Source organism: Phyllostomus hastatus, unplaced genomic scaffold (assembly GCF_019186645.2).
Source record: "Phyllostomus hastatus isolate PE091 unplaced genomic scaffold, TTU_PhHast_1.1 phas_scaffold_200, whole genome shotgun sequence".
Classification (NCBI taxonomy): Eukaryota; Metazoa; Chordata; class Mammalia; order Chiroptera; family Phyllostomidae; genus Phyllostomus; species Phyllostomus hastatus.
The window spans coordinates 11456839-11483804 of NW_025334016.1; the positions used below are offsets into that span (position 1 = coordinate 11456839).

General features: G+C 49.2%; 1 protein-coding gene across 6 annotated transcripts; it reads left to right on the forward strand.

Moving 5' to 3' along the window:
* Nucleotides 1-26921, forward strand: RBM10 (RNA binding motif protein 10). 6 transcript variants are annotated; one of them, XM_045860551.1, is made up of 24 exons: nt 1-319; nt 2075-2216; nt 12111-12294; nt 13817-14053; nt 15881-15950; nt 17671-17744; nt 19142-19228; nt 21202-21262; nt 21404-21580; nt 21953-22113; nt 22283-22380; nt 22466-22553; nt 23154-23340; nt 23437-23579; nt 23670-23787; nt 23872-23963; nt 24057-24221; nt 25154-25303; nt 25388-25453; nt 25536-25724; nt 25816-25890; nt 26182-26288; nt 26364-26493; nt 26592-26921. In XM_045860551.1, exons 1-24 carry the CDS (start codon nt 250-252, stop codon nt 26715-26717), a joined length of 2997 nt encoding a protein of 998 aa, XP_045716507.1. In that variant the 5' UTR covers nt 1-249; the 3' UTR covers nt 26718-26921. The 6 variants fall into 6 exon arrangements, with proteins under 6 accessions (XP_045716507.1, XP_045716509.1, XP_045716508.1 ...); XM_045860553.1 differs by having other exon boundaries at nt 23437-23543; XM_045860552.1 differs by having other exon boundaries at nt 21953-22110.
* Nucleotides 26922-26966: the final 45 nt, after the last annotated feature.

Consider the following 26966-nt stretch of genomic DNA (forward strand, 5'->3'; position numbering starts at 1 on the left):
GAGCGCGCTCCCTCAGTAGGTGGATGGTAGTGGAAGCGCCGGTTCTCTGCTCCTGGTCGCCATTTTGTGCTGGTGATTGCGGCCGGTGGGAAGTAGGCAGCAGTGGGTTTCCCGGGGAGGGCAGCGCGCTTGGCGCTTCTTCCCTCCCCCTCCCTCCGCCTTTCTGCCTCCACCCTTGAACTTGATTGTTGCGTGGACCGGCACCGGCTGAGCTGGGAGAGTTGGCAGAGGTGGCGGAGGGCTGATGTGATGTCGGGAAGCCCTCCCTTGACAGCCCGAGCCGAGAAGGTGAGCGTCGACGCTGGTCGTGGGGGCGGAGGTAAGGGGCCAGAGGCTGGGGGTGCGTAGACTAGGTTAGAGGGAGGACTGCGGACCACAACCGAGGGATGCGTGCACAGTCTGAGCCTGGGAGGGGTTGTCTTAAATTTTTTTTACCCCTTTGAGAGCAGAGGCGCGTGCGCGATCGGGACGCAGGGATGGGTGCACGCGGGTTGGGGGAAGGGAGAGACAGATGGGAGTGGGCTACTTTGCTGTATGTGACACCGAACTTATCTGTGGGGAGGCGGATGCTTGAGACTTTGATTTTTTTTTATCTACAGGGGAGAGGTGTGCTGTCTTTGGTACTTATCTGTCTGTGGGATAGTGTTCTGTGGCTCAGGTCCTTGGGAGTGGAGGGAGAGAGAATCTCTGTGTGATCCTAGTCTTTATCCTTGGAGTGTGTGTTTCTAACTCGGGTCACTATTCTGGGAGAGGTCCTTATCCATGGGGAATCTTCTTGTGACTGGCCCTAACCTGCTTACTGAATAAGGAAGGAATGCAAGGAATGTGTGTGTGACTTATTGACCCTTCTTGAGGGACGATCTGTGACTGTGACGTTCATCCATTGAAAGGAGGCCTAAGTGTGGGGTTATGGCCCATATTTGTTCTGGGTTCCTGTCTGTGATTTTGGCCCATAGTTGTTCAGGGTGCATGTCTGTGACTAACCCCTATCTGTTGTGTATGCCAGAGTCTACTGAGGGTTTTGTATGAACTCTTATCCGCTGGGGACCCTGGTTGTGATTCTAACTCTTACCCATCTGGGAGCAGGTAATTCTGGTTCCCTGGTGGCTTGAGGAGGAAGAGAAAATTGGTGTGTTTGCCACCACATGGAGGAAAGGTGTGGTGACAACCTGGTGTTAGACAGGTGCTGTTACCATCTGGCTTTGCCTAAATCCTGTTCAAAGGGTGGGGCCAGAAGATTCTGGGATACTACCTGGTGACTCCTGGCCAGGACACATGGCTCTCATGACTTCCTTAGATCTCACAGTAGCCCTGAAGGTTGGGTACAATGACTGCCCTTCTAAGCCAGTAGAATTGCACAGTGGTTTGGAACAGCCTCTGAAAGGACTCCTTTTGCCTCTGAATAACTTGGGCCTAGAGCCCTGGGGAGAGAGCTGCCTTGAGACCTGGCTGGGCATGAGACAGGACTCAGGACTGAGCCAGTTGCCCTGTGAGGGCCAAAGCGGTTTTGGCCAGGAGCCCAGGGAGGCGGCAGCTGTCTCATTGCCAAGTTAGCCCCTCATGCCCTAAGCTTTTCATGGTCTCCTGCTGTCTTGTACAGGACAGCAAATACCTTGTTGGGAGGATGAAATAGCACCTGGGTGTCCATGGTAGGAGCCTGATAGGTGCCTGGGAGTCCTGTTGTGAAGTCTTGCCTGATCTCTAACAAGTCATTCAGGACCAAGAGCTCTCCTAGGCAGATAGTTCCAGGCTTGAACCTGTCTACCAGTTTCAGGTGGCAAAGCCCTGATCACAGAATGAGTGGTACCACCAGGTGTCTCTGCAAGAGGTCCCCTGTCTGCTGAAAGCCTTGCTCATTCTAGAGCAGTGAGTTCTAACCTCACATTTGTGGGGAAAGGAAAGGAACAGACCAAGTAGAGGCTGCCTTCCTGCTCTGGTCCACAGGAACACTAGGAGTAAAGAAACAATGTCTCTGGGCTAAGAGATAGCAGAAAAACCTGACAATAAGGGTTTCTCAGGGAGGCCCTCTCTGCCCCAACTGCCTTGACTTCTTTCTTCCTCCCTCTCTCCCCAGAGTCCCTGCAGGAGGCATCACCCAGGCTGGCAGATCATGGTGGCAGCAGCAGGGGTGGCTGGGAAGTAAAACGGAGCCAGCGGCTGAGGAGGGGCCCCAGCAGCCCCCGAAGGCCCTATCAGGACATGGAGTATGAAAGACGGTGAGTTACCTGCTTCTACCTTGACCAAACAGCCTAGGCTTGTTTCTGCTGTGAGAATTGATCCAGGAAGATGCTAGGAGGGGGCTTCCAGGCAGAGCGGTATAGCGGATGATTGGTTTTTTTTCAGCATTTACTTGGTAACCTGTTGTGAGGCAGAACCTATGTGCTAGGCTCTGGGAGTGCCATGGTGAACGAGACATATATGATTGCGGACTTCTCTTTACTCAGGGTCTCACAAGGAAGACCACAGTTTACAGGTGATTCCAGAACAGTTGGATGGGTGTCATGGTTGGTTGTAAGGGTGGGAAGGGATCAAACAAAAGGGAAGAATGGAGGCTGATACCCAGGATTCCAGTTTGGGTGACCAAGATAGGTGTATGGTACCATTTGTAGTCTGGACAGCCACTGTGGGAGGAGAGGCAGAGATGCGTAGTAGGTTGTAAATGCCTGTGGATTCTCAGGAGAGAGGTTTGAGCTGTGGCTTTGGGTTTAAGGGATGGGTGAGAGTGGTGCCTTCAGAGTCAGGAATTTGCTGGGACAAATATGGGGCAAGCCAGGTCAGATAGTGGGAGATTTCAGGGTCGGGGTAGTCTGAGGTTGGTGTGATACTTGTCTTGGAATGGAAAACTCGCCTACAGTTATCTTTAAACTCTGGTAGATCAAGAAACAATTGGGACACTTGATAAAGATATCCCAGGCCATCCCCTCACCATCCTGGTACATCAACTCAGTTGAGTCTAGTGCAGGTGATCTATTTCTTACATTTTAGGATTATATAGGCAGGCAGACCTAACTCCCCCAGAAAGCCATTATTAAGAGTCATCATAGCCCTGGCCAGTGTAGCTCAGTGAATTGAACATGGGCTCTGAACCAAAGAGTCGCCAGTTCGGTTCCCAGTCAGGACACATGCCTTGGTTGCCAGCTGGGCCCCTAGTGGGGCCCACGTGAGAGGCAACCGCACATTGATGTTTCTCTCCCTCCCTCTCCCTCTCTATAAAAATAAATAAAATCTTTTTAAAAAGAGCCAGTATACTTGTAAAATAATTTTTAATGTCCTACAGAGGGTTTCTTTTACCACCAGGCCCTTTTAAAAATGTAGAATTATAATTTGTTTTCTGAAAAGAGCCCAAATTTGAGATGTGGTCATCCATCATCCAGTGTTAGTCAGTCTTGACCTTCTTTAAAATGTCTTTTGAAAGGCATTTGATTTTGGATGGGATTCACTGAAAGTGTTCTGTGGCAGTTTCTGAGTTAGGGTGGGTGACTTTATTATCAAATAAAGCCACTGGCTTTCTGTTTTTTCTTTTCTTTTTTTCTTTTTTTTTTTTTGGAGGGGTGGTGCTTTTAAAGGACCTCAAATGCAGAGATTTGAGTTAATCATACTTTTCCAGTTCACAGTAGGTTTCTAACATAGGTCAGTACAAAGGTCTTTCTTGCCATATTTATTTTTTCCTTTTTATTTCCAATTTCCATAGCTGTGGGCAGCTTTTCTGTCATGTTTGAAATGTATTGTTCTTGAATATTTAGTGTTATTTTGAGTCTCTATAAGATTTTATTTTTACTTATTTTTAGAGAGAGGGGAGGGAGGGAGAAAAAGAGGGAGAGAAGCATCAACGTTCAAGAGAAACATTGATTGGCTGCTTCTCGTACACCCCCAGTCAGAGACCTGGCCCACAACTGTAGCTGCAACCTGTGCCCTGACTGGGACCAGTGACCCTTTGGTTTGTGGCATGACACTCACCAGTCAGGGCAGCCCTTCATTTAAACAATTTTTTAAAGGTTTTATTTATTTATTTTTAGAGAGGGGAAGGGAGGGATAAAGAGAGGGAGAGAAACATCAATGTGTGGTTGCCTTGCAGCACCATCTACTGGGCACATGGCCAGCAACCCAGGCATGTGCCCTGACTGGGAATCCAACCTGCGACCCTTTGATTCACAGGCCAGTGCTCAATCCCCTGAGCCACACCAGCCAGCAGCCCTGCATTTTTAAAGATATGTCTGTATTGCCGTGCGGATATTAGTGTTTTGCTTCTAATTGGTCCCAAAGACACCATGCAGGGGTGTCCAACCTTTTGGCACCTCTGTACCACACTAGAATAAGAGTTGTCTTGGGCTACACATTAAATACTTTGTGACACATAATCACAAAATATCTCATAATCTTTTAAGTAAATTTACGATTTTGTGTTGGGCTGCATTCACAGCCAAGCTGGACTGCATGCAGCCCATGGGCTGCAGGTCGAACACCTCTGCTAGCGTATGCTGGCTGCCTTTTGCTTAACAATTCCCCCAAGGCTGAATACTTGTTCTTTCTTTTGGTGTGCTAAAATTTATCTCTTTTTTGTCTTATAATCTGTGCTTTCAGGATCTTCTCTGTTCCTACTTCCGGTCACAATGATTGTTTTCACTGTGTAGTTTTATCTTTCTCATTCAGGAATTTAAATTTATTTAGAGTCCACTTTTGAATATGGTATAAGGTAGGTTCTGGTTTTATTTTCTTATACATAGTGGGCAGTTTTCCCAGTACCATCTCCTAAATAGTCCATTCTTCCTTATTGATTTGTAGTACCTCACTTCAAGTTCCCTTATGTACGTGGGTCTGTCTTGAGTGATCTAATTTGTTTCATTGGTCTACTTGTTCCTTCCCATCCCAGAACCTTACTGTTTTTATTATTATGGCTTCATAGAATGTCTTAATAGCTCCAACTTTGCCCTTAATTTTCAAAGTTGATTGAGCCATCTGTGGAGCTTTATATAAAAAGTTTACCAAGTCCCTCAAAAACATTCAGGAATTTTTATTGAGATTGCATTGAGTTTATGTACTAATTTGGGGAATGTTGTCATCTTTGTCACCTTTCCCCTTTCCTCTTCCTCTCCTCCTCCTCCCCCTACACTCTCCCTGCTCCCACACTTGCCCCCTGACAATCCTTTGAGTTAGTGGCAGACAACCCTTAAGTACTGCAGCATGTATGTCCTGAGAACAAGGGCTTTTTCCCTCCATAACCATACTACACTATCCAGAAACCAATATCTGGAAATCAATATCCGGAAATTTAACTTTGATGCAATGCTTTGTCTTACATAAAGTCCATATTCAGTCATAAACATTTGTCCCAATAATGTCCTATATAGCTGTCCCTAATCCAGGATCCATTCCCATTGCATTGAGCTGCTTTGAATTTTTAGTCCCTAATCTGGAACTCAGTGTTTCTTTGTCTTTTATAACCTTGATATGTTTCAAGAGTATGGGTCAATAAAGTGCAGCATAGGGAATATTGTCAGTAATATTGTGGTAACTATGTATGGTGCCAGACGGGTACTGGAGCTATCGGGGGAACACTTTGTAAAGTATATGATTATCTAACTACTATACAGAACACCTGAAACCAATACAAAATGATATTGAACGTAAACTGTAACTGAAAAAAATTTAAAATAAACTAATTAAAAATGATTAAAAATAATACATTTTTAAAAGTACAGGTCAGTTACTTTGCAGATGTTTCTCAGTTTGTTTTTTTCTAATGTTTACTCATGAATTTTTGGCAGAAGAATTATTTAAGCAATGTTACATATATATTGTTTAAGTGTGAGTTTTTTAAAAAGAGTATTTATTTCTTTAGAGAGGGGGAAGGGAAGGAGAAAGAAGGAAAGAAACATCAATGTGTGATTGCCTCTTACACACCCTCTGCTGGGGCACCTGACCTGCAACCCAAGCATGTGCCCTGACAGGGAATTGAACTGCTCAATCCACTGAGCTACACCAGCCAGGGCAATGTTACATATATATTTTAAAACATTCACACTTTATTAGATACTGTATTTAGGATATTTGCATCTGTATCCGTCAGTGAAGTGGTCATATAGTATCCTTTTCTATTTATCTGGCATTGAATCAAAGTAGCCTCATGACATGAATTCAGCAACTTTTGTTATTTCTCTTTTTTGGAGGAACTTATATAAGAGTTGTCTGTCCCTTGAAAACTTGGTAAAACTTACCTTTAAAGGGGCCTGAGTTTTTGATTATCATTCTGTCTACTTCTGCCAATTTTGGCATTTTCTACTCATTTTGTGGAGATCCTCATATATTATAATTCAGTCCAGCTTCTTAGAGGTATATTATGAACAGTATCTGCCTTTGAACAGTGATTAGTCAGAGTGCTCTGTGGCCAATGTAAAGTATCCCTTACTATCTAAATCTGTTCCTTTTCTGGATTTAGATAGTAAGAGTTTAATAATCAGATTTATTTGGTTTTAGATGCTGAGTATTAGAGAGTTCAGGATTTCATCTGAACATTTATTCAAATTTGTTTAGTTCTTAAATTCTAATGACTAGAGTTCAAATATTGAGGGGTACCTCTAGTAAGCATTTATAAAAACAACATTGTTCATATCAAAAACCTTAACAATACTCATAGCAGCCACTTCATATTGAGGCATTTACCATAAGGGAATGATTTGGGTTCCAAGCCAAGCTCACAAGGACAGGGACTTCATTTCATTCACAGCAGTATCCCCAGAGCCTAGAACAGTGCCTGCCACATAGCAGTTGTTATATTAATACATGTTGAATGAATAAATGAATGAAACATTTTATTCTCCCTATTTATTACTTATCTTTTAGCTTTATGGTTATTTCAGACTTAGGAAATTTCAAGCATACAGCAAAGTTGAAAGTGTTTTACAGTGAACACCTCTGTATCCATCCACTGGATTCTACCATTAACATTTTACCCTACTTGCTTTATCACATACTTGTGGTATCTTTTACACTCCAGATATTTTAAAATTTTTACAAAGTCAGATTTATTAGTTTTCTTTTTTATTTTATGACTTCTGGGTTTTTGTCTTGCTTAGAAAGCCTTTTCCCATTCTTGAGGTGATCAATTTTTTTCCTGTGTTTTCTTTCTAATATTTTTTTGTTTTCTATTCAAGAATTTAAATTTTTGATCCATTTAGAATTTAGTTAGTGTAAGAAGTGAGGTAGATAAACAACTTCATTTTTCTCAAAGGTCAAAAAACTTTTGCTGTGAAGGACCAGATAGTAAATATTTTTGGTATTGTAGACCATATGGTCTTTGTCATAGCTACCCACCTGCTATCAGCCACAATATGTAAATATTGTGTACATGTGTTAAAGAAAATTTTATTTAGGTGACTGGATTTGGCCCACTGGCTATAGTTTGCCTATCCCTGGGCTAGTTATCACAAGTAGTATTTACTGACTAATCCATTCCCCTCCCTGCTCCCCCACCCCTGAGTTTATTTGAAATGCAACCTTTGGTTTATTTTAAATCTCCATTGTGTTTTTGTACTGTGGACTATTTGATTTTACTGACCTGTCCATTCATGTTTTTAATTGTCCCACATTTATATTTATACTATGTGTTAGTGTTTGGTGGGGCTTCTCTCTCCCTCGTTAGTCTTTGTTTTAAAGATAATTTTTCTGACCCTTCTAAGTTGTTTCTTGTCCTTTGCTGTTACAAACAGTGCTGCAGTGAATAACATTTCTGTACACGTGCAAGCATATCAGTCCATTAAAATCCTAGAAGAACTGTTGGTCAGAGAGTATATAGATTTTTAGTTTGCCAGCTATTGCCAAATTCCCCTCCATAGGGACTGTTCCATTTTCACTCCTACCAGCAACATCAGCATGCATATTCCCCATACAGCCTTGCCAATAGTTTGTTGTCAAACATTTGGACTTTTGCAGATCTGTTAAGTTAAAAATATACCATCCCTAATCTTCCTTACAGAAGAATTCCAAATAATATACGTAGATACTCATCGCTCTAGGAGGTAGAGCTTAATTCCTCTCCTCTTTGAGTGTGGGCTGATCTGGTCTTAGTGACTCGCTTCTGAAGAATCTAGGGTAGAAAGGGAAAAAGAGAAAATTGACAGCAAAGAAACCTGACAGACCCTCCCCCTATAACTAGACGATCAAGGCCAATATCCCCAGTGATAAGTCATGTTGATATCATGTACCCCCTGATACAATGCAATCCAGAAGGGCAGCTCATATCTGCTATGTTCTCTCCAGAACACTGTAATCTCCATCAACATATCAGACAAACCCAAGTTGAGGTACATTCTATAAAATACCTAACCAGTACTCTTGAAAACTGTTATGGTCATTAAAAACACACACAGCCCTGGCTGGTGTGGCTTAGTGGTTGAGTGCCGGCCTGTGAATCAAGGGTTCGCTGGTTTGATTCGCAGTCGGGGCGCATGCCTGGATTGCTGGCCAGGTCACCAGTGGGGGACATGTGAGAGGCAACCACAAACTGATGTTTCTTTCCCTCTCTTTCTCCCTTCCCCTCTCTAAAAAATAAAATAAAAATCTTTAAAAAAATAAAAACACATACATGCACAAAGCAAGGCCAAAAACTTACATAGGCACAAGGAACCTACGGAGGCATGATGACTAAATACAATACAACAGCTTCGATTTGATCTTGGAACAGAAAGAGAATAGTAGTGGAAATACTGGTGAAATTTTCTAATATAGTGTATACATTGGTTCAATGATTTTTCAACCACTGTGCCATAAGAATTTTTAAAACATGCAGTACCTGACTATTCAGTCAGGGGCACTGACCTCTTTTCCCTTAGATTCTAATAAAACATGACAACAGCCAACACAACGATAGACATCTGAAGTGAATGAATCAAAATTATACTCATTTTTTGTCAGGTTGGCAAAAATACACTTTTTAGTGTGCTGTAGAATTTTAGTAATTAGTGTATGCGTGCCATGAGATGAAAATTCCTGGCTTAGTTAACTTCTTAGTTTTATACCCTGTAGTTCTTCTACTAACATTAGAGGAAGCTGGGTGAAAGGTATACTAGAATTCTATTAAGTTTGAACTTTTCTGTACATCTGAAATTATTTCAAAATAAGTTGGACTTCATTAAGATTAGAATCTTTCAGAAACATCAAAGGATACTATGCAAAAGAGTGAAAAGACAATCCACATAAAGTGAGAACATATTTGCAAATCACGTATCTGGTAAAGGATTAACACCTAGAATATATAAAGAACTTCTACAATAGCAACAGAAAACCGCAATTCAAAAATAGACAAAGACTTGCATAGACATTTCTCCAAAGAATATATACAAATGACCAATAAGCACATGAAAAGGTGCAAAATGACAACTGTTGGTGAGGATGTAGAGAAATTGGAACTTTTGTGCATTGCTGGTGGGAATGTAAAATAGTACAGCCACTGTGGAACACAGTTTGGCAGTTCCTCAAAAAATTACATATAGAATTACCATATAATCCAGCAATTCCACTCCTGGGTATATGCCAAAAGAATTGAAAGCAGGGACTCAAACAGATACTTGTACACCAGTGTTCATAGCAGCATTAGTCATGATAACCAAAACAACCAGTAGGTGGAAACAGCCTAGGTGTCCATTAACAGATGAATGGATAAACAAAATGTGGTGTATACCATACCAGACATACATATTCAGCCATAGAAAGGAATGAAATTTTGATACTTTACAACATTGATGAACCTTGAAATCATTATGCCAAGTGAAATAAGTCAGACCCAAAGGGACGTATAAGATTGCTTTAAAAGAGGTACCTAGAATAGGCAAATTAATAAGACAGAAAGTAGAATAGAGGTTGTGGAATAGGGCCTTATTGTTCAATGAGTATGGAGTCTGTGTTTGGGATGATGAAAAGGTTCTGGAAATAGTGGTGTTGGGTACATAGTGTTGTAAGTGTACTTTGTGCCACTGAATTGAAGACTTAAAAATGATGAAAAAGAGCCTGGCTGGTGTAGCTCAGTGGATTGAGCGTGGGCTGCGAACCAAGGGATTGCTGGTTTGATTCCCAGCTGGGGCACGTGCCTGGGTTGCAGGCCAGGTCCCCAGTGGGGGATGTGTGAGAGGCAGCTGCACATTGATGTTTCTCTCCCTCTCTCCTTCTCCTCTCTCTAAAATAAATAAATAAATAAAATCTTTTTTTAAAAAATGATGAAAATGAGCCCTGGCTGGGTTGTTCAGTTGGTTGGAGTGCCGTCCCGATGCACCCAGGTTGTGGGTTTGATCCCTGGTCTGTACAGGAGTCAATCAGTGAATGCATGGATAGGTGGAACAATAGTTTCATCTCTCTCCCCCCGCCGACACCCCCTTCTCCCTCTCTCTCTCTCCTTCTCTCTTCCTCTCTTCTCTCTCCCTCTCCCTCTCTCTCCCTCTCTCTCCCTCCCTCTCCCTCCCTCTCTGACTCTCTCCCTCTCCCCTCTCTCGCAAATTAATAAATTGGAAAAAACTTTTAATGATTGTTCTGTGTATTTTACCACAGTAACAATGATTTAGAAAAGTACACAAAAGTAAATTTTAAATGTTTATTTTTAAATGGTCTATCCAGTGTAGTTTTAATTTTCATCTTTCATTATGACTCAGAGCATCTTTTCAAATAGAAATCATTTGTATTTCTCTACTATGAATTCTGTTCCTTTTCTATTTCCTTTTGTATTTTTCCCAGTTTATTGTTTGTCTTGACTTGGCATATGGTGGTTTTTGTTTTTTCCAAGCAGATGTGTTTTGGTTTTCTGTAGTTGGATTTAATTATCTTTTCCATGGCTGTTGGATTTGGGTTATAGTTTTCCCCATTTCAAGATTATGAAGGAATTCACCCTATTTTTTATTCTATTTTTAATGTTTCATTTCTTCTATTTAAATCATTGACCCATTTCAAATGTATCCTGGTTTATATGTGTGAAGTTTATATGTGTGAAGATCTTGCGCATGTCTAGGTAATCTTCTCAATGCAGTTATACTTGGGATCTAAACAGTGACTCTCTGAATCCAGACAAGGTATTTATTTTGGCATATTAATTTTGTACCTAGCATCATTAAAGATTTATTATTTGTAATCATTTTTCAGTAGATTCTCTTTGCAAGCATTTCTTGATATCATTTATAAATAATGGTGATTTTACCTTTTCCTTTACAGCTTTTAGTCTCTTCATTCCTTTGTTTAGTAGTTTTAGCTAGTATCTTAGATGTTAATAATAATGCTAATAATAGACTTGCTAGTGTTGTTCCTGACCAGGATTGGGCGCCTGTTATAGTAGTCTATATGGTGTCTGTTTTTCCTTGTTTTAAGTAAACATGTATTAGTTGCTTATAGAATACTTTTTTAGTCTTTATTTTACCAAAAAATAATTATGGTTTACCTACTGAATACTAGGCACTAGGCCAAGTTTTGGGGACTAGGGCATTAAACCAAATGGGTGTGGTTCCTTCATTTTCCAGAATTCAGTCCAGTAGTTTTTTAAATCACCAAAGAAATGCATATTAAGTCAGCTTTGCATTTATCACTTTACAGTTATTGCAGTAGGAAAAATTTTAACAAAACAGCTGCTAGTTTTAGCAAGGTGACTGAAACACAGGGGCAAGGTGGCACAGGGCACAATGAGGTGGAGAGAGGTCAGCAGGGACCTTGGCCCACAGGACCCTGCAGACCTTGTAAGATCTTGGCAAGCATTTCGGTGTTTTCTTCTAGGAAGAAGAGAGAGCCAGTGAAGGGAGTGATATAGTTGGGCTCAGTGGGCTTTTCCTTATAGAGCACTCACTCACATTTGGGGTGTAGAGGATGAACTGGGGGATTCCTGAGTGGAGGTCAGGAGTCCATACCCAAGGGCTCAGTGAATGATGACAGCATGGACTGGGGAGGTCGGGGAGGGAAGGAGAGAAGTGGATTGGATCTGTGAGAATTGGGAGCTTGCTTACCCCACAGGGTCATGATTTAGGGACCCCTGTCGGTGGTTGGGACTGAGGGTCTAGAAAGAGTGAGTGGGTAGGGGTCAGCCTCACCTATTGCACATTTCAGAAAGGACTGCCCTCTGATCCCTCACATCCTTGTTCCCCCAGAGGTGGTCGTGGGGACAGGACTGGCCGCTATGGAGCCACAGACCGTTCCCAAGATGACAATGGAGAGAACCGCAGCCGGGATCACGACTACCGGGACATGGACTACCGGTCATACCCCCGAGAGTATGGCAGCCAGGAGGGCAAGCACGACTATGACGACTCATCTGAGGAGCAGAGTGCAGAGGTGAGGGCAAGAGGACCAATCAGGCCTTGGGGCGGGGTGCGGGGGGAAGCTCCTGTAGTTCCTCTATCTGACTGCAGGTAGCTCTCAGCTCCCGTGCCTTTGGACTGTGCTCAGTGGCTTTGCCTCACCTGGAGAGTCTGTCCCCATTCCCCCTCTGTGGGCTCCTCTCCCAAGTTGGGTCTCCCTGACTTCATATGCTTGGCTCTGTACTTCTGAGGGCCCTTAACTACCACCTCTCTCCCTTTTCCCCCAGTATTCAGTTTGGGTCCATAGTTTACTACAAGCCCTATACTGTCTGCTACCAGCCGACAGGCTGTTTAAGGGGTTCTTAAACAGCCTATTAAGTGGCACTCAGTGTCTAAGGTTGGGGGGGCAACTAGGAAATTGGTTATCACTAAGCAAAGCAGCTCTGGGAGACCAGCTGTGTGCATTCCTGATGGTGGCAGAGCCCTTAGACAGAAGGGAAAGACCCCCTGAGACCTCTCCTCCACATCCCATGTTGGGTAGTTGGCCCTGGCCTAAGGAGGGAGGCATGATACACACCATCAGGGAGCACCCAGCTGAGGAGAACAAGCAGCTTTGCCTTAGGGATACCCCAGTTTGAAGGGGCAGTTGGGGCCCTGGTCAAAGCAAGCAGACAGCTCTCTTATTTGGCAGGATGGGAAGGGTACTCTTGCAATCTCAGCTCTGGAGGGGCAGAATATGGGTTGCTAGCCTCCCTTTGGGAGGGGTCCAATGCAGAAACCCCTGTGGTAAGTAGCCAAGCTTCCCCAGTGTTAGCTGGGTTGGGAAGAACAGGAGTGGAGCACTGAATTATCTGTTCCCCACTGAGGGTGGGAGGTGTGTGGACCCAGGCCTGGCCCGCTTAGTCCTGGCAAGATGGGTTGGGCAACACTCAGGAAGCCAGTGACCACACCCTGTTAAGAGGGAGTCTGGTGATGATGGACTGGCCAGGCAGAGAGGATTAGGGACCAGGAGGCAGTGCTGTGGCCTTGCACATTTGCCAGTCTCTGCTGGCTAGCTCTGGCTGAGATCTTCAGCTATTCCTGTACCCACAACTTGGTTGCAGGGCCCGTGCCCAGGCTAGGAATCACAAGTGATGTGTGGCCTTTTGTGGCACAAGGAACAATTGTGCATGTACTAGCTGAGCTGGCTAGGGAGGAGGGGGGAGACACAGAGGGCGAGAGTTAGTGTGCCCACCTCGGACTGTCTCTTCTCAAGGAGATTTAAGCAGTGTCTGGCCACCTGTCTGTGAGTTCCTTCCCCACACCAACACTGCTACCGGCTTCTCCCCACTCCCCACAAAGGTAGCCCCCAAAATCATCCCAGGGAGAATTTCCTGCCCCAGAAGGGTTGCAGTACAGGCCTTACCAACCCTGCCTACCCTGAGCCTTTAGCCAGAGCCCGCTCACCCCTGGCTTTCAGAGCCTGCCTGCCTGCCTCAGAGAGCCAGTGGCCAACCCCTAGGCCCACCCCAGACTGACTGCCTGTCTGGTGTCTCTCATCTCATTCTGTTGGCCAGGATTCCTACGAGGCCTCCCCAGGCTCTGAGACTCAGCGTAGGCGGCGGCGGAGGCACAGGCACAGCCCCACCGGCCCGCCAGGCTTCCCCCGAGACGGCGACTATCGGGACCAGGACTATCGCACGGAGCAAGGGGAGGAGGAGGAGGAGGAGGAGGAGGATGAGGAGGAGGAGGAGGAGAAGGCCAGTAACATCGTCATGCTGAGGATGCTGCCACAGGCAGCCACTGAGGATGACGTACGTGCCCCCCATGGCCCTGGGCAGGTGGCAGAGCAGAGGCCAGGCTGGGTCTCCTCCAGGGCCCCCAACTTCTCCCTCACCCCCCGACCTCAGCATCTTTCATCCCTTCTCCCCACCAGCTCCTGTCTCCTAGCACTGATCTGTTCTCTGGGCAGGCCTTGTCTCCTGGTCTGCAGGGAGGAGTGTCGGATAGGTTGGCTTGCCTACAAGGGGCTGCTGATGGTGGGTGTGGGAGGGAACAGCATTCCTTCTGCACAGTCCACTGGTCCTTCATCCATTCTGCATATGTTGTTCTAGGGCCAGACCATGGCCAAGCCCAATGCTGGGTATTGCTGGTGGCAGAGATGATGTGGCTGGAGAGGGTTCCCATGAGTTTTCTCTGAGGTTTTATTCTCACCGCACCCCCCCCACCCTCTTTCTCACCTGTATCAGATCTCCCCAGTGGCCTGGCCACAAAGCCTTGTGTTTTTCTTTGACTTCCTTTACTGCCACTATGAGTCTCTTCATGCTGTTTTCTTTCATGGTGTTCCCTTCTATCTTTCTCCCTTTTCTCCTATTTTCTTCTCCTACAGACTTCCCCTAAGGAGCCCCAGTAAAACCCCAAGAGGGCCACTAGAATAGCCTTCTTGATTCTCCTCCTCCTTCCTGCCAACCCCCTTCCCTGTGAATTCTCTGCTCAGTTCTCCTATGAAACCTGCCGGCTGCCCTCAAGTCTGAGTCACCTATTTTGTGCTGGGTCAGACAGTAGCTGAGTGCTGACATTTCTTGAGGATTTATCACAGATTGGGCCATATACCAGGTCTTATTCAATCCTTACAGCCACCCCTCAGGGAAGGTACTCTCTTAATTTCCATCCTATGGATGAGGGAGCCAGGTCCCCAGCAGTGAAGTGACTTGCCCCAGGTCTCACAGGCAGTGAGTGGCAGAGCAAAGTTGGGGTCTGAAACTGGGCAGCAGGGCCCGGAGCCCAAATTCTTGCTGTTTCCTGAGTCCTTCCTCAGTGTTTGTGGTCCAGATAATCTCATGTGCCTTTCTTTTTCATCCTCTTGTGTGTACATGTTTGTGTTTGTGTATATGTTTACACTCCTGTCTGCTAGTTAACCTGATAAGAAACTGAGGCCCACAGGCGTTAAGAGTGCTGCCAGAGAATGCCCAGCACACACTCCCAGTCTTTTGCAACAGGCACCGTTGGCCTAGAGACCCTGCCTACCTGGTTCAAATCCCGAATTGCATCTGCAGCTTCCCTCTGGCTTACTTCATCCAAGAAGCTTTCCAAATCTCACAACCATGCCATGTTGTCTTTGCTCCAAGTTACTGCTCTACTCAGGTTCTAGGACACACGATTTGGGTTTGCTCAGACACCACTCCTTCCCAGTTTTGTATCTGTGTCATAGGTCTCATTTGATGCAAGCAGAGGGCAGCCCCTTTGCAAAGGGTCAGAATTGCATCCCAATTTTCCTCGCTTTGTGGCTGCACCAAGCCTGTTGTCAGACTGCCCCTGCCCACCATTCTTGACTTGTAGGCTCACTTGCTCTCTTATTGTTCTCTGCCCCCAGGGGTCATCATGCTGCCATGCTTCACTTTGCATCATGCCCCTTTCTTCATTTGTCTCACTCTGCAAGTCTGGGCCCAAAAGCTGAGACTGGGTATTGGTGTGGGTCTGGGGCTCTGGTCAGTTGGGGAAAAGCCCTGAGAGAGAGAAAGAGGAGATGGTGTGTGTACATCACCGATGGCTCCTCGGGGTCCTGAAGGCCTCCAGCTGGCCTCAACTACCCAGCAGTCGCCTTGTGCTGAGCCTGCCCCAAACTGTATCTCCCCATACAGATCCGTGGCCAGCTGCAGTCCCATGGTGTCCAAGCACGGGAAGTCCGGCTGATGCGGAACAAATCCTCAGGTGAGCTTTCGTTCCCAGTGCCTCCCCTTCTGCTGGCCAGCCTCCACCACCAAGTCTTCCTCCTGCCTCTGCCTCCTCCGTACCCTCCCTACCCTGTCTTCCTGCCAGAGCTGGGAATGGGCAGCTTGGGGTACCCCTGTTCTTCTCCCCCTCATCCCACTCTCCTCACAGCTCTGGCCAGCAACCTTTTTCAAGGGGCTCTTGGGGAGGAGGTGCAGCTCTGAGCTGAGCTGTGTGTTCTCGAGGGGCAGGGCCGGGGCCAGGCTCCAGGGAACCTCCTCTCTGGGACTCTAAGTGTCTGAGATGGTAACCCCCTACCAAGGTACTCCCTTCCCTCTCCTTACTCCTCCTTCCCCTGCCCTCACTCTCCCCCTACATTTTTCTGATAAGAGCATCTGACCAGAAAGTAGGTCTGGCACAGCTCCACCCATATATCCCAAGAGGGGAGGCAGGGGGTGGGTCTCATCCCAAGGAGCAGCCAGGACTTCTGGCCTTACTTGTCCCCTCCCTTCCTCTTGTAGGCTGCTTGGAGCTGGCCTGAGGGTAGTAGGGGGTTTGGGGGGAGCTATCTCTACAGGATTTCTGGCCCAGGCTCCCCAAGGCAGATACAGTGGGGCCTTACTCTGCCTGGGCTTCTCTCTCCATCTCAGTCTCTCTCCTCCCCACACCTCCATATCTCTTTCTGTCTCTCTGTATCTCTCTCCCTCACACACACACACACCATACCATTCCATCCTTCTGTGCATCCTAATGGTTCTTTTGGAAATCAAGCATGTACCCCCTAGCCCCACCATGTCTAAGCCCTCTCTGTGTGTACACCTTCAAAGGTAGAGCTGCTTCCTGCATCCTCAAGCCCTAGGTCCCTTTCCTAGCCCTGGCCAGGCCTAGAACCTCTCTTGGTAGCATACAGGTCTTCCTGTGTTCACCCCAGCCAAACCACATGCTGCCAAGATTCTGGCCTCTCTACCCACAGTGGTGCCCCATGTGCAGCCTCCTCTGTGGCCCTGGGCACTTCTCTCAGACACCCACTGATTTGTTAAGGTCCGTCTGGCCGATCCTGGCCCCCATTCTCCTGTCTAGGAGGACCTGGACCATGGGTGGCTCTACTTTTTCCAGCTTGGCCTTGAGGTGGCTCTCTTATGAGGCCCACCTTCCGTGCACTTTGGTAAGGCTAAGATGACATAAGGTCCCTAACTCTCCAGCTTCCTGATGGGCCTGGAGCCTTCCTAGCCTCACTGAGTATCCCTGCCCACCTTTTCTTTTGTTCCTTGGATTTAACAACTGTTACAGGGCCCCTACTGGGCTCCTCTGGCCTTGTGCTGGGCCCCACCCTTCAGTTATTTATTCTGGCCCATGTGGAGCCAGCAGCCTGCCCATCTACCCTCCTTCCTTCTCTGGAGACAGACCTCTACTTGTACCCTTTCCCTCCCAGCTCCTCTCTGTCTCTGTCTTCCCAGCTGGCGTGTGTATGTATCTTTCCCCACCCATCTACCTCTCTCTAGTTCTGTTTTCCTCCTACCCTCTTTCCTGCCCCTCCCGGCCATCTACCTTGCCTCCCACCCCATGGTCTTTCTCTCTGATTGCTACTTTCTCTTCCTTTCTCCTCTCCCCCTCTTCCCTCTCTGCCCCATCCTCTCCCCTCGGGTCCCGCCCCCAGGAACACCGTGTGTCCAAAGCTGTTGACTAACCCACTGCGTCTGTATCTGAATGCTGTCTCCAGGTCAGAGCCGGGGCTTCGCCTTCGTCGAGTTTAGTCACTTGCAGGACGCTACACGATGGATGGAAGCCAATCAGGTTGCTTTGCCGCACTTGAACCCCCCCCCAAACAAATACTACTTTGTAATCGAGCGCTCCCCATCGCCTGATTCTTATGGACACAGTTCCCTGCCCTGTGGCCCTGTGTCCTATCCCCCCCACCCCCTCTCTCCCCCTTCCTGACCCTCAATATCTCCTGTTCCCATCTCTCGCTACCCACTGGGCTGCCCATCAATAGCCCATGCTCACCACTTGCCCTTCCCCCACCGGGTACTGGCTCTGTCCCTTCACCTCTCCTGGCTGAGCTTTCAGTGAAAGAGCTACCAGGGAGGGTCTTCCACCTAGGTTCCCACTCCCAGGGGGACTGCCCTGCTCGGGGGTTAGGCAGAGCCAGCACTTCATTCCGGTCTCAGGCACTCCTGTATCCAGCCACGGTGGGGGAACTTAGCTACTGGCACACTAACTAGCAACTCCTGTTTTGCCAGCTCTCCCCACATGTGAGTTCAGTCCTTTGATTCCCACACAAGAGGCCAGCACTGCTCTGTTGATCTAAAGTACCAATCAAGTGTGATAGTTTTATTCACCAGTACCTGGTTGTCCCATTCCTCCCACTGCACCTACCCACCACAGGAGTCACCACTTGCCCCACCATGCTTGGGGCAGTCCTGCCCTCTCAGCAAGGAGCCATGCTGCCAAGAAAGGAAGGGAGCCTGTTCCCTCAGTGTGGCATGGGCTCCCAACCCAGCAGCTTTGGGACCTTCAGAGACCCAATGATCTGCTCTGCTTGCCCACCCAGAGCCTGGCTCGCTGGTGTGCGGCACTGAAGGGAAGCATCAGGGGAGGCGGGGCAGGTGTGCTGGAAGGGGGCTCAGCAGGGCCAGCCCTGGGACCAACTCTGCTGCTCCATAGGCTAGTGCTGTGGGCCCAGGACCCACCCAGCCACGGGAACACAGCTTCCCAGCAGGAACTTCCATCTTTTCAATATGGCTCTTTCTTTTTCCCCTTCTCCAGCACTAGCGCGTGTGCACTCTCTCTCTCTTTCTCACCCCTTCTCTCCTTCCCCTCCCGTCCCCCCTTATCCCAAGTGTAGCCTGTGTAGTGCTGGCCCTGGGTGTGGCCTGACAGTGTCATGGCTGAGTGGGGGGCTTTCCCCACTGTCCGGCAAGCGTCGGTCAGCCCAGCACTGTGTGCCTGGTGGCGTATTAACGTGTGCGTGCGCGCGCGCCCTGAAAAGGCAGCAAACAGCTGTGCCAGAGGGCTGCAGCGCTTTCCCTCCCTCCTTCCCTTCCTTCTTCCCTCGTCCGTTCTCCGACCTCCCTCCGTTCCCTGTCCCTCATCCATCCAGCTGAAGGGCTCGCTCACTCTCTTCTCCTGTGCTGAAACGGTGTGTGGGGCACTGCTGCCTGGGCCTCACTCAGCTCTGGTTTTTCCCACAGCACTCCCTCAATATCCTGGGCCAGAAGGTGTCCATGCACTACAGCGACCCCAAGCCTAAGATCAATGAGGACTGGCTGTGTAATAAGGTACAGGGATGGTGGGCAGCAGTTGCCATGGACTGAAACAGCACCAACACCAGTGGTAGCGACCTGTCTCCCTGGGATCTCTGAGGTGGCATGGAGGACTAGCTCAGCTTACATAGCCACAGTTCCTTGCCACCCACCTACCCACCAGTGTGTACTAAGCTTTTACTTGGTGTACCAGGCTCTGCCCTCATGAAGCATGATCTTGCCTGAAGTCCCAATAGATTGTCAACTAATATTGATATAAATTATTAACTAGTGACAGTGGAGGCATAATGTGGTATGTAAAATATGGACCTCAGAGTCACACTGGCTAAAATTAGACTCTCCCAGATCTATCTCGATTTTGATCAGGGCCCTTAACCTCTCTCTGCCTCACTTTCATTAAAATACAGTGATGAGAAGTTGACACTTAGAACATCTGGTCAACAGTACCATATAATGTCAGCTCTACTCTGAAGGAAAGCACAGGGTGTTCTGAGAGCCTATGGCAGGTGACCCAAACTCGAAGGCCATTTTGACAAAGCCATGTCCACCTGAGACTGAGGATACAAGCTGTAGGCTTTTGCAGTCATATTCCCAAAGAGAAAGCTGAGAGGTTCAAGAGAGGTGGACTGTGGGTGAGCCTTGAGCTGTGACTTGCTCCTGATTGCAGGGCCCGTGGGTTCAGGTCTTCCCTGGGCCAACCTCACCTTCCACAGCTGAGTGGCAGTCCTTAGACCTAGGGGAGGATTGAGGGCTTGCAGAGGCCCTGACCCTCTTCCCCAAGAAGAAATCTGCCTAGTAATGGAGTTGGGGCCTGCTTCTTTAAAAAAAAAGTAATATAAGAAGACAGGTATTCACTGTCTCTGGAGAGGTAGGGACAAAGTGACAGTGGAACTCCATCCCTTCTCTATTTACTATATTTTCAGATACTCCTTGAGACCAGGGAATTCTCTACTTTCCCCTTCTTTACCCTGCACATCCCGTTGGTCACCAGGTCCTCTCAATTCCATAATAGAAATACCCTCCCTTGCCATTCCCATTATACAGGCCATTCCTCACCCCCTTCCCCAAGTAGTCACCACAGATCCTCTCGTATGCTGGCCTCTTGCCTCTTTCTCCCACCCTCTCACCTGTAACATTCCTCAGAACCACCTCTGACCATGTCCCTTCTTCCACAACTCTGAGCTTAAGTGGGACCATCCTCCATAACCTAGTATCACCTTTCCTCTCTAGTCTCAGCTTTTGCCTCTCTGCTCACCCTCCAACACCAGCTCTAGAAAACTTCTTGTTTCCTGGGTTAGCAGTCATTTCCCAGCAAAACCACACCAAACTAAACTTCTGGGTCTCCCAGATCAAACATCCCTGCTGACTTTCCCAAGCTGAGTGAGCAGTGGCCCTCTTCACCCACTGCCTTCCCCAAGCCCATTTGATGACCATACCCACAGACTAGCCTGCCCCTCTCTGCTGCTGGTAGGCCATGCGGGGCAGAGCCTGGCATAGGAGCAGTGTTCAATATCTGATGCTGGAACAGAGGGAAATGTGGAAGCTGGTGGGGGGGTCTTCAGAGGCAAATTTCTTGAGAGCAGCAGGATCCAATCTAGCCCTTGAGATAAAGGAGAGGTGGAAATCTGGCAAGATAGGGACTCCTGGCATTTAGGGATAGAAACATTGGAGGTTTATTTCTGAAGAGGGAAGCAAGTTTCGGGAAGAGGAACATACTAAAGGGAGTACCTCAGAGGAGCCAGCAGTTTAATGGGTAGGGAAGTTGTTGATTCCTGAGATGAGGGGGTGGCACTGAGGACAAATTTGAGACCAGATAAAGGGGAATTTCACAAGCCTAAGAATGACAGCCAGAGCCCCCTGCCTCCCCTGATTCTGGGACCTCCCTTCCCTGGGACGTGATGGGCTTCCTTGGGGGATCTCTGGATCCATGTTTGGAGGGCATAATGGAAAGCCCCGCCCCCTCTGACGGCCTGGCCTGTGCCTCACAGTGTGGCGTCCAGAACTTCAAACGCCGCGAGAAGTGCTTCAAATGTGGTGTACCCAAGTCAGGTGAGGCCCTCATGCCTCCCCTCTGCCCCAGGACATTGGTGGGAGGGGGGAGAAGGGGGAGGGGCCAGTGCTCTGGGAGGAGGGTGACCAACCCTGGAGCCTCCCCTTTGTCACTATTCTATCTTTTGCCTTCCCTGACAGAGGCAGAGCAGAAGCTGCCCCTGGGCGCAAGGCTGGATCAGCAGACGCTGCCACTGGGTGGACGGGAGCTGAGCCAGGGCCTGCTCCCCTTGCCACAGCCCTACCAGGCCCAGGGAGTGCTGGCCTCCCAATCCCTGTCACAGGGCTCAGAGCCAAGCTCAGAGAATGCCAACGACAGTGAGTCAGTTGTTCATTCCTTCTTGGTCCCTGCCCTAGGATGTCTGGACTGGGCTCTCCAAGGCCAGACAGATGATGGTGACTAGGATTTAGTCCTTCCAGGGGTCTCTGATGAGTAGGGGGATAGGCAGGTGATACAGGGACAGCAAGGGAAGAGCATGACCAGGCTTGACTTTGGGGGTGTGTTGGGAAGTTCTCGGCAGGTGAATGACTGAGCTGGGACTTGGAATTGACAAGCAGAGTTTGTGCAGAAGGAAGAAGCAGGTGCAAAGATGTGGAGGCCAGAGGAGAGGGAGCAGTGGGGAGCCACCAGAGGGCAGGGCTGGAGCAGAGTATCACCAGTGCCCCCTAATGCTGGGCCCCTTCCTGCAGCCATCATTTTGCGCAACCTGAACCCACACAGCACCATGGACTCCATCCTGGGGGCCCTGGCACCCTATGCAGTGCTGTCCTCCTCCAATGTTCGCGTCATTAAGGACAAGCAGACCCAACTGAACCGTGGCTTCGCCTTCATCCAGCTCTCCACCATCGTGGTGAGGGCGGCACAGGGGGGGCCGGGCAACCAGGGTCCCGGCCCCCAGGGTGGGGAGGAGGGACCCTGACCCTAGCTCCCACCGCGGCCCCACGCCTGGCAATGGGGCAATGGAGCCGGGGACCTCCCCGGGCCTGACCCTTCTGCCCCTGCCTCCCCTCCTCCCCCAGGAAGCAGCCCAGCTGCTACAGATCCTGCAGGCCTTGCACCCGCCGCTCACCATCGATGGCAAGACCATCAACGTTGAGTTTGCCAAGGGTTCTAAGAGGTCAGGGCCCCACCTGAGTCCCTTCCCAGCTTGTCCCCCAGCTGGGGGCCCCCATCTCACTCCCAGTCTCTGACATCCTCCCCAGGGACATGGCCTCCAACGAAGGCAGCCGCATCAATGCTGCCTCTGTGGCCAGCACTGCCATTGCTGCGGCCCAGTGGGCGATCTCACAGGTACTCAAAGACTCTTCTCCGCCTCAGCATCTTGATACCTGAGCCACCTCAATCCTCTTGCACCCTCTCTGTGAACAGGAGGACTGGCTTGCAATTTTGGCTTCCCGTGGACCCAAAACCCTCTCACAGTGGCTGCTGTGGGCTCTTGGGGACCTTGCTCCCTTCCTGGTCACCTTCCAGGCTTTCATTTTAAAAGCCATTGTGGCTGGCTTTCTCTCCTGTTTGGTGGTTATTTTATCATCCTGAATTAACTACAACTTTTTTAATAAAAAGGAATATATAAGTGGCTGAAAGAAAATTGGGAAATTAGACTAAAGAAGGGGAGGATGCTATTTCTCTTAGTCTGATGCCCAGCACATGTTCCACACAAGAAATGTACCAGTGTCAGCCCTGGGAGCGTTTTGGCATGCATCTTTGTTCTGTCTTGTTTTTGCTGCTGCCCTGTTTTGCTATGGTGAGGCAGCCCTCTCGTCTTGCTTGTCTGAGGGCTGCTTGCTTTCTGTTGTCAGGCACTAGCCTCACCTCTGGGCAGCCGACTCTTAGCAGGTTACCCTCCTCCTGTGTCCCCTCCTCTGCTAATGAACCCCTCCCACCCCTCAGGCCTCCCAGGGTGGGGAGAGTGCCTGGGCCACCGCCGAGGAGCCGTCGGTCGACTACAGCTACTACCAACAGGATGAGGGCTATGGCAGCAGCCAGGGCACAGAGTCCTCCCTTTATGCCCATGGCTACCTCAAGGGCACCAAGGGCCCTGGCATCACTGGAACCAAAGGGGACCCAGCCGGAGCAGGTGAGCCCCAGCATCTCCCCTCAATCCCATGTGGGGGCCAGCAGGCATAGGGTACTGGGCCCCACCACTCACAGGCATTCTCCCTGTCCTTTCCAGGTGCCGAGGCCTCCCTAGAGCCCGGAGCAGATTCTGTGTCACTTCAGGCTTTCTCCCGTGCCCAACCTGGTACCACTCCTGGCATCTACCAGCAGTCAACAGCTGAGGTGAGCGGCAGCCAGGGCACTGCTGCCAACAGCCAGGTGAGGGAGCTTGAGGGAGATCCTGGGGGGTGGGCATGGTGGGCATCAGCAGACACTGAGCACTGTTCCCCTGTCTGGCCCCATGACTAGTCATACACCATCATGTCACCTGCTGTGCTCAAATCTGAGCTCCAGAGCCCCACCCATCCCAGCTCTGCCCTCCCGCCAGCCACCAGCCCCACTGCCCAGGAGTCCTACAGCCAGTACCGTGAGTAGCCCTGGCCTGCGGATGGGCGGTGGGAAGTTCCTTAACAAAACAGAGGGGTTTGACCCCCCCCTTACCATCTCCCAGCTGTTCCTGACGTCTCCACCTACCAGTATGATGAGACATCTGGCTACTACTATGATCCTCAGACTGGCCTCTACTATGATCCCAACTCCCAGGTGATGGGGCAGCCCAGGGAACAGGTGGGGTCTGCAGTTTCCCTTCTTGAGGTCCTCCCTCATGCCCCTTCTATCCCCGCCCCCCGTTCCCAGTATTACTACAATGCTCAGAGCCAGCAGTACCTGTACTGGGATGGGGAAAGGCGGACCTACGTTCCTGCCCTGGAGCAGTCGGCGGATGGGCATAAGGAGACAGGGGCACCTTCCAAAGAGGGCAAAGAGAAGAAGGAGAAGCACAAGACTAAGACAGCCCAACAGGTGATCACCAAGGTCCAGCAGTCACTGGCTGGCTATTCCGTGTCTTCTGAGGAGTACATTTCTACCATCTGTTACCTCTACTGCTAAGGGAATAGGGTGCAGGCTGGATGTGTACATGGGCAGTAGTTTTGCTCAAGGGAGACCAGGTTTCTGGTCTAGTTCTGTCCTTTGCTGCATGACCTTGAGCCAGGGCAGTCTCCTTAGTACAGGGCAGGGCCAGACAGTTCCCTGAGGTGACCAGTGCTATCCACATGAGCTTTGTCAGCTCTTCTGTCCCCCAGTGGGAACTCTTCACTGCTGGTGGAAGTGTGTGCTGGTGTGGACATGCATACTCATTTGGGCTCACACCACTCATGGGAGTATGTCCATGACTACATGTAGATATGTCTCAGAGAACTTCTCTCAGGCCCAGTAAGGAGCAGGAAGGAAACGGGCATTGCAGTGTTTTGTGTAGTGGGCAGTTGGAGGCAGCCTCAGTATCTGTAGAGAAAGAATATGACAGTCTGAGTGCAGCCCTTAGAAGCAAGAACTTGATGATCTGGTAAATTCTAAAAATGGTGGTGTGCCTGGGGGAGAAACTATATAATATGGAATGTGGCAAAGTATCACAGATATAAATTAATATGGTAGACAGAGAAAGCCATCCTATGCATTTTAGAATGATAAAATGAAAGCACAGGGAACATAATAGTATAGATGCCTGTTAGGAGAATAGGGGCACAGCTGGAGAGGGGCTTGATGAACACTGGTGACAGTATGACAGAGAAATGGAAGCTTTTACCACTGCCTAGCTCACTTGCTTGAGGTGCAGGGCAAGACCAGGTGGACTGCTGCAGGGGCAGTGAGCAATGGATGGAGTTGGTGGGTTTCTAAGAAGGCTCTTAGAAGTTTTCTAAGTTGGTGGGAGGGCCTTATCTGACCCTTACCCCTAGATTGCCAAGGACATGGAACGCTGGGCCCGCAGTCTCAACAAGCAAAAAGAAAACTTCAAAAACAGCTTCCAGCCCATCAGCTCCCTGAGAGATGATGAAAGGCGGGAGTCAGCCACTGCAGATGCTGGGTACGCCATCCTGGAAAAGAAGGTGTGTTGTGGCCACCCATCTATACTTCTCACCCCCCATCATGTCCCTCTGTGGAATCCCTAAATTTGTGTCCTTCCATCTCAGGGAGCACTCGCTGAGAGACAGCACACCAGCATGGATCTCCCAAAACTAGCCAGTGATGACCGCCCAGTAAGTGCCCAGGGCAGAAAGAGGGGCGAAGTGTCTCTGATTTTAACAGGTCTGACCTTCCATGCCCTTCCATCTTCTACAGAGCCCACCTCGAGGGTTGGTGGCAGCCTACAGTGGGGAGAGTGACAGTGAGGAGGAGCAGGAGCGAGGGGGCCCAGAACGGGAAGAGAAGCTCACTGACTGGCAGAAGCTGGCCTGTCTGCTTTGCCGTCGCCAGTTCCCCAGCAAGGAGGCACTCATCCGGCATCAGCAGCTCTCTGGGCTCCACAAGGTAACTAAGGGAGGTTTGCCAGGGAACTTGGTCCTGCTTGTCCTGGCCCAACCCAGCCCAGCCCAGCCACTTCACTCCTGTCTTCTTGCAGCAAAACCTTGAGATTCACCGGCGAGCTCACCTGTCAGAAAATGAACTAGAAGCACTTGAGAAGAACGACATGGAGGTAAGTTATGACCCACTCCTAGGCTCTATCCCTCTGTCCCTTGTCAAGTGTCCATCCCCTCAGGCAACTGGTACTCAAGTTGATTAGCTGAGTACATCCTGCCCCTACAAGGCTTTTTCCCAGTTCCTCCACACTGGCTGCTCATGCCTATAATGTTCTGCCCGCAGGACCTCATACCTGTTAAGTCACATCCAGCTCCCCATGGGACCCCCCCCAACCCATCTGTGCCCATATATCCTGCCATTAGTGACCAGCTCCCCCATTCTCTCTCACACACACACAAACTTTCAGCAAATGAAGTACCGGGACCGTGCAGCTGAACGCAGAGAGAAGTATGGAATCCCTGAGCCACCAGAACCCAAGAGGAGGAAGTATGGTGGCATGTCTGCAGCCTCTGTGTGAGTGCTCAGGGCCAGGTGGGGGGCCTGGGGCCAGGAGGCCAGTCACTGACACTATACTACTGTCACCTGCAGGGACTTTGAACAGCCCACCCGGGATGGTCTGGGAAGTGACAACATTGGCAGTCGCATGCTCCAGGCCATGGGCTGGAAAGAGGGCAGTGGCCTGGGCCGAAAGAAGCAGGGCATTGTGACACCCATTGAGGCAAGTCTCCTGTGATCCCTTCTCCATCCTCCATTTCTCTCTGCTGCAGCCCCACCTTGCCCCCAGCCTACCTGACCGAGCCTGCCTTCCTCACACAGGCCCAGACTCGGGTGCGGGGCTCTGGCTTAGGTGCCCGAGGCAGCTCCTACGGGGTCACCTCAACCGAGTCCTACAAGGAAACATTGCACAAGACAATGGTGACCCGCTTCAACGAGGCCCAGTGAGGACATGCGAGAGCTACTTAGACATCTGTTGGTGTTCAGCCTGGGGCAGGGGAAGATGAAATGTTGAGTGGTCTGAGCAGGGCCCTGCACCTGTCTACCAGCCCACCCCCAGCCAGAGAGACCCTGGCCAAGTCAGACTTTGAGTTGGTGACTTGGAGAACTGGGCCGGAATCATGTTCTTTTTATAATAAAAGCTGAAAAGCCCCCAGCTTGCATGTCTCTTTCTCATGTCCCAGCATTGTCTGTGGT